This window comes from Lipotes vexillifer, unplaced genomic scaffold (assembly GCF_000442215.2).
Source record: "Lipotes vexillifer unplaced genomic scaffold, Lipotes_vexillifer_v1.1 scaffold232, whole genome shotgun sequence".
Lineage (NCBI taxonomy): Eukaryota > Metazoa > Chordata > Mammalia > Artiodactyla > Lipotidae > Lipotes > Lipotes vexillifer.
The window spans coordinates 1,756,680-1,763,127 of NW_006793997.1; the positions used below are offsets into that span (position 1 = coordinate 1,756,680).

Consider the following 6,448-nt stretch of genomic DNA (forward strand, 5'->3'; position numbering starts at 1 on the left):
CGTTAAACTTCTCAGCAGACACATGAGGTAGCGCCTGTGGTTGACCCAAGGGCATAGTAAGGTACGTTAGGCAGAAGCACAGAGGACCTCCCGTGAGCACGGCTTCCGAAGACGTTTCTGGACATGTGGCAAGATGGCTGCTAAAACCTGGGATCTGGAGAGAGCCGGGCTGTTTGACACGCCAACCCCTCCTCCTGAAACACATCCCGGACCTCTCTGCCTGGTAGGGTGGAATTCTGGAAGGCGGGGACCAGGCCAATGTGGACCTCCGTACGTCTAAGGGGCAGCCCTTGGGGTCTGCAAATCCTGTGCCATCTTCCCTTCAGCACAAACTGTCTTGAGACCAGGAGAGCTGAACACGCCAGTTATGAGACACTTCTCCTCTGAGGGACCGTTTCTTTGGGATGGGAATGACTAGTAAGAGGTCCCCATTCCCTTCGGAACTGGACATCAGCTGTTAGTTTTTTGCCCCTTCCTAGTGGTGCCATTTTCCTCCCCCACCGGGACAAGCCTAGCTTCCTTTCACACCACGACTCCAGAGAGCAGAGGTTGCTGGCAGTGCACAGGCTGAACTGTGAGGTTTCTCTTTGCCTACACTCTGGAAAGAAAAAAATGCCAACATTTCAAAATCCTATTTCCTACAAAAATATGGATTTCTGGCTTCCCTTACCAAATTAGATGATTCTGCTGCACTGTGCCCGTATTCTCGAACGCAACTCAGGCTGGAGCTGAGATGCAGCTGTAGTTTTTTGTCTGTGTCATGTGCACGCTGCAGACTACAGTACCCACCACTCCCTAATGTCTTACACCAACGGCGTCACTCATCTATGCTAGTGTTCTGGACCCTACAGTCACTTGTAACCCCTGCCAGAGGGTGTGGCTTCGATCTGGCACGCATTTACCAACAGCTGTTTCTAGCACAGCCCCCCCTTGGGTGCTGCTGGAGGAGCATGTCCTGAGTCCCCAGTGAACTTGGCTACGAAAAGGATCTTTGCTCAGGCCCCACACCCAGCAGCTACCGCCCTCCTTTCCCCTGCACCCTCTTGGCAAAGAGATCAAGGTTTCAGCCAGCATCCTCCTTGCACCTGCAAACTGGAGAACCGGAAGGAAGCATGGTCCCCCCCCCCCTCGCCCCAACGAGTCCCGGCATGTGCCCAGAGCAGCTGTAATCTGCCCTTTTGGGGCGGCGTGCTCATTCCTTCTCAACTCCACTGGCATTTTGAAAGTTAAACTAACAATGGCAAATGAAGTCGGAATGATTCCTGATGAGATCAGAACGGCCTTTCTCCAAAGGGAGGTGCATCTGCGCTTCTGAGAACATGGGGGTCCTAGGAACTGCTCGTGCCCTCCTTGGAGACAGACCGCCTTGCACATGGCTGGGGAAGCGGGACTCATGAAGGCTGCCTGCCTCCTGAGCGTGGTTTCCACCTGAATGTCACAGGGGTGAATGGGAAATTGGACAGAGTGTCGCAGTCTAGTCAATGCGCCCTTCTCCCCCAAGCCCACGTCCCACCTCTAGGCCCTCCTGAAGTCCGAGGACCTGGTCAGTGACTCAGCCCACAGTCACTTTGCTTCTTTAATAGGATTTCCAGAGACCATGTTCTCAGGTTTTGAAACCCTCAGGCAGCCACAGCTCAAGGTTGCCTGACCAATGGCCTCTAACTAAGAAACCATCCTCAGGTAGATTACAAAAATGAGTTAAACTATTTGTCCTGGGGAAACATCACCTTTGCTCAAATCATCCTGGGCTTTGTTTGAAATTCTCCCTTTTTTCCTTAAGGCCAAATGTAACATCTTCAAAGTGATTCTCTGGTTCAAAAACAGAAGATGTTGAGGAACATCCCATGAGGCCCCCGAGCTTCCCAGTCTCCTGGCGGTGAGTAGGGAATGGGGCCTGGGCCGTGGGGGTGGGGGCCATCCCCAGAGTAAGCCAGCTCCGCCATTTCTCCACTTGTTCCCAGATGCAACGGGAGTCAGCAATGTCAGGGTGCAGGTGGGGCCCCGTCGAAGAGTCTGCAGGCTCATGGGTGCGCAGGGACGTGCCAGGGCAGAGCCCTCAGAACCATCACAAATGACACACGGGGCCCTAGTGGCGAGAAGGGTGAAAGGGCGGCTCCCCGGGCAGCTTCCACAGCTCAGGGAGGCCCTGGCCAGAGTCAGAGGCCGGGGGCAGAAAGTGGATGTGACACGGGCCTCTTGGCTCCCACAGAACTTGCGAACCCATGTGGAGCTCACGTGGACTTTCTGAGAAAGCCACGCCGAGGTCCCTGGAAACACTGGGCCAGCTCCTGGGCTCTCCTGGCCGGGTCTGACCCCCTACCATCTTCCTAAAATAGATCTCTTTTCCTCCAGGGCGTGGAGGGAGCCTGCTTTCCCTCACATGGAGGCCCACGGTTAGACTGGCTGCGGGAGGGCAGTGATGGAGGAAGCGGGGACGCCCCAGGCTCTGCAGCCGGCACAGCCTCCCTCCGCAAGTCGCTGGCCTGTTGCGTCCCTGTGCGTCCCTGTGGGGGCGGGTGGCGGGGATGGCTCAGGAATTCCAACACCCCCAGAGCCGGAGGGCTGAGTCACGCTAACAAACACCCTGCGTGAGGAAGAGCGAGGCGCCACTGTTCCCAAGGACACCCCACTTCTGGCCACTGGATGATGCTGGTTGAGGTGTTCTCCTCATGGTGTCCAAGTCCCCTGCTTCCCACTGAGGACATGGAGAACGCAGGGCAGACAGAGACAGAGATGATAGATAGATAAAGCAGCAGAGAGACAGAAAGAGACAGACATGAGGGGCTGGGGGATGAGACGGGGAGGGAGTGGAAGGGCGGGGGGAGGGGGCCTTTCGTGAATAAAGGCAGCTTCAGTTAGTAAGATAACATAATTGACAAGCTGCAAAAACAGCACCTACTAATTAGTCATTGACTAAAACATATAAATAATAAATATCTAAAGTGTCCCTTCTCTATATCCTCCATGGCCCATAGGACATTCTGCCTTGCTGGGCTGGGGGTGTGAGTAGGGGCCGACAGCTGACAGGTCACTGGGAGCAAACAGTGGTACCTTCAAACCCACACTGGAGGGGAATCCGCCAAGGACCAGCTCTCTGTGGGAAGGACTTTTCCAAGAGAACCCTGTCCTTGTGGGGAGGGTGGGATCAGCGGAGGAGGGGGCCTCCGGGGAGGGGTCTCTGGATGAGCAGGGCAGCCCTCCAATGTACACATGGCGAGGAAACCCTTTGCGTTTCTAGTAACTCAAGCAATTTGAATAACACTGTTCTTCGGGTTTCAAACAACCAGATACTCACGCTTCCCACTTTTACACTGTGTGTCAGATGGGCCTGTTGGCACCTTGGATAAGAAAGGGCATGAATTTAAAAACCAAATCTAAAATGCTTTTTCCTGGCCGTGAAAAGTCTGTTCCATGCGGTTTGATCGCTCCCAGCAGCACCGAGTGTGCGATTCACAAATGTTCCAAACGCCTGACCTCAGGACAAAGGGCTCAGGCACGTGACAGGTATTGCTGTGCTGACCAGCTCAGGAGTTTTGCTCCCAAGGATCTCTATGAGTTTCATGGCCATGGTCCCCAAAGTTCCCACTGTCAAGGCCCAGAGGGGTCATGGTCTTGGTCTCCTCGCCCGTGAACGGCTGGGGGTTTGACCCTCATGCTCATATGAGCATCGCCCAATTTCTGCCTCGAGGGAGACTGGCCTGGAGCCCAGGATGTCTGGCAGTCGCACTTTGGGTGGACCTTGGCCATGGCACATCAGAAGGCTCTCCGGCTCATCTAGTTACTGAGGAGGATGGCTGAACCTGAGAAGGGCTGGTGGGAGGCCCTGCCAAGCCCGCTGCCTCCCTGGGGACGGGCCCACCAGAGCCGTGACTTTAGCGTCCTGTCACTTCAGGGCTGGCACAAGGGTTTCCTGGCCCAGAGGAGCTGAAGGGTGGGGCTGGAGATCAAACCCACCCTCTGGGCAGTGCTTTTCAAACTAGGTTTTGCAGAGCCCTTGGGCTCTGAAGAGGTACCTTAGGAGACGCCCTTGGCAAGGGACTGCCCGGTGGGCTGAGCTTTGAGAAAGAATCTCACACTCGCAGCTTCAACCAGAGCAGCCTGGATTTCATCCTCACCCTGGACCTCCCTCCGCCTACGACTTAGTAAACAAAGCTCTGCTGCTCAAAATAAAAGTTTTGGGATCACTTGTCTGGGCTGGGTGAGGGGGGGGTCAGGTCACTGGGGGGGAAGACAAGGAAGCTGTAGCACTCGAGGATCAGTCAGAAGAGGTACGACCGCCACGGTGCTGGGACTGAGCCATCCCCACCCCCGGGAGCCGGCCTGCTGCGTGCAGGTGGCTGGCAGAACCTGCTTCGGCCTCCAAACCTTCCCTCCCGTCATTCGATGGCCAGGAGAGCCCCGCTCCCAAAAGGCACCCCCCCGGGGGTGGGAGGCCAGGGTCCGGCTCCCACTGGCCCTCTGGCTGCTTCCCCTTTGAGATCCGCTGGGGCCCCCACGTGCCCAGTGCTACCTGAGCCGGCCGTCGGGTTTGACCGCGCCCAGCTCTGACTTGGGGTCAGGGCTGAAGGAGCTCCAGGCCGTCTGGCTGCAGGTCTGCATGACTGGGCAGACGGTGGGGCCTGTGGCACAGATGTCCATGGCGGTCCACATCCCGCCCACCAGCGAGTCCAGCCAGCGCTCCAGTGTGGCACCGGCGGACGCTGCGTTCCTCCGAGCCAGCTCCACCTGGGCGGGGTTGACGGGCAGGCTGAGGACGGGGTTCAGGCTCTGGAAGCTCTGCTCCATGTAGGCGCTGCGGAGGGGCCCGTTGTGCAGCCTCAATGCCTCCTCTGAAAGCCAAACGGAACAATTACATCATTAGAAGAGCCATGGACCGGTCACCTACTACTGTGTGCTTGGCACCGTGCTGGGCACTGCGTAGCACCATTCAGTTCACGGGACAACCTCACGAGGAAGTTCTTTTAGCACTCCCATTGTACAGACAAAGAAACTGAGCCTACGAGGACATTCCTTCAACAGGTATGAGCCCACTTTGTGCAGGGCATGGTCCATTCATTTATTCATTCAGCATGTATTTATGGAGCCCTTTCTATAGTCCAGACAATAATTCATTCAACACGTATTTACGAAACATCTGCATCTGCAAGGCATTCATTCATTCATTTATTTGATACAGATTTAGTAAGTGCCAGGCTCTAGTCTGTGGTGGAGCAAACCAGACAATGAAGGAGACTGCAATCCAGGGGAGGAAGAATGATGCCAATAAAGAAAGAAACAATAAATCAGGTCATTCCAGAAAGTGATAGGTGTCATGAAGGGAATAAATGGGGTGTGTTGAGTCAGAGCAGGGGCTTGATAAACTACGGCCCTTGGGCCAAATGCGGCCCACCACCTGTTGTTGTAAATAAAGTTTCATTGGAACACGGCTATGCCCATTTGGATACATATTGTTTATGGCTGTTACCACAGCACAGCTGAGTAGCTGAGACAGAGCTTGTGTATGGCCCACAAAGCTGAAAAATTTGCTATCTAGCCCTTTACAATAAAAGCTTGCTGATTCCTGAGTTAGAGAGTGACAAGGGTGTTTTAGTTGGGATGGCAGGGGAGACCTCTCTGCGGAGATGACGTCTGAGCTGAGGACTGATTCACGGGAAGGAAGAAGCCACATGCAGATCCTGGAGAAGAGAATTCCAGGCATTGGGAACAGAGGATGCAAAGCCTCATTAAGCATCTTTCCCCAAATCATACAGGTGATGAGTGTCAGAGCCAGGGTTTGAACCCGTGTCTGTGGACCTCAAAGCCTGGTGAGCAGCCCCGCACTTGGGTGCTGAATGCCCACCATGAACTCTGTATAAGAAGACGTGGATCTCTGCTTCGGTCCAAGATGTGGGGCATGAACGGCCCACAGCAAGGAGTCCTGGAAACCACGAAGCTGGGCCCAGAGTGGGGTGGGGTGGGAGGTCCAGCTGGCCCCCAAAGCGGCTCTGCCTTGCTGAGCACCGGGGTCTCATGCCAGAGCTCGGGGACAGCAGTCAGGCTGTCTGGGTCTGAATCCCCACGTCCCGCATAGCAGGTGTGTGACTTCTCCCTCATCAATAAAATGGGTGGAGAACCAGTGCCTTCCTCGTAGCTTTGTTTGTGATGATTAAATGTGCTGACTCATGTGAGGTGCTTAAAATGGTGCCTGGCATATTCTAAGCACTTGGGAAAGTTTAGCTAGGATTATTATTATTGGCATTATTAGTATACAATACACACACACACACACACACACACACACACACACACACAACTATAGGGCTGATTTTATCATCCCTATTTTACCGATGAGGAGACGGAAGCAGCTGTAGTTTAGAGACAGACCTGGAGTTAAAGCCAGGGCTGGCTGACTCCAAAGCCTGTTCTTGTCGTCATTATGATACTCTACCAAGAGGCTCATATATCAGCA

The 6,448-nt window shown here is 54.6% G+C and overlaps 1 protein-coding gene across 1 annotated transcript in view; it reads right to left on the reverse strand.

The window, feature by feature from the left end:
- Positions 1-3,680: 3,680 nt before the first annotated feature.
- The window catches only part of XYLT1 (xylosyltransferase 1), a 195,924-nt gene continuing 193,156 nt past the window's right edge, over positions 3,681-6,448 (reverse strand). Inside the window, exon 11 of the mRNA XM_007466967.1 lies at positions 3,681-4,829. Coding sequence (XP_007467029.1) covers positions 4,507-4,829 — 323 coding nt within the window. The 3' untranslated portion in view covers positions 3,681-4,506. The remainder of the gene's footprint in view (positions 4,830-6,448) is intronic.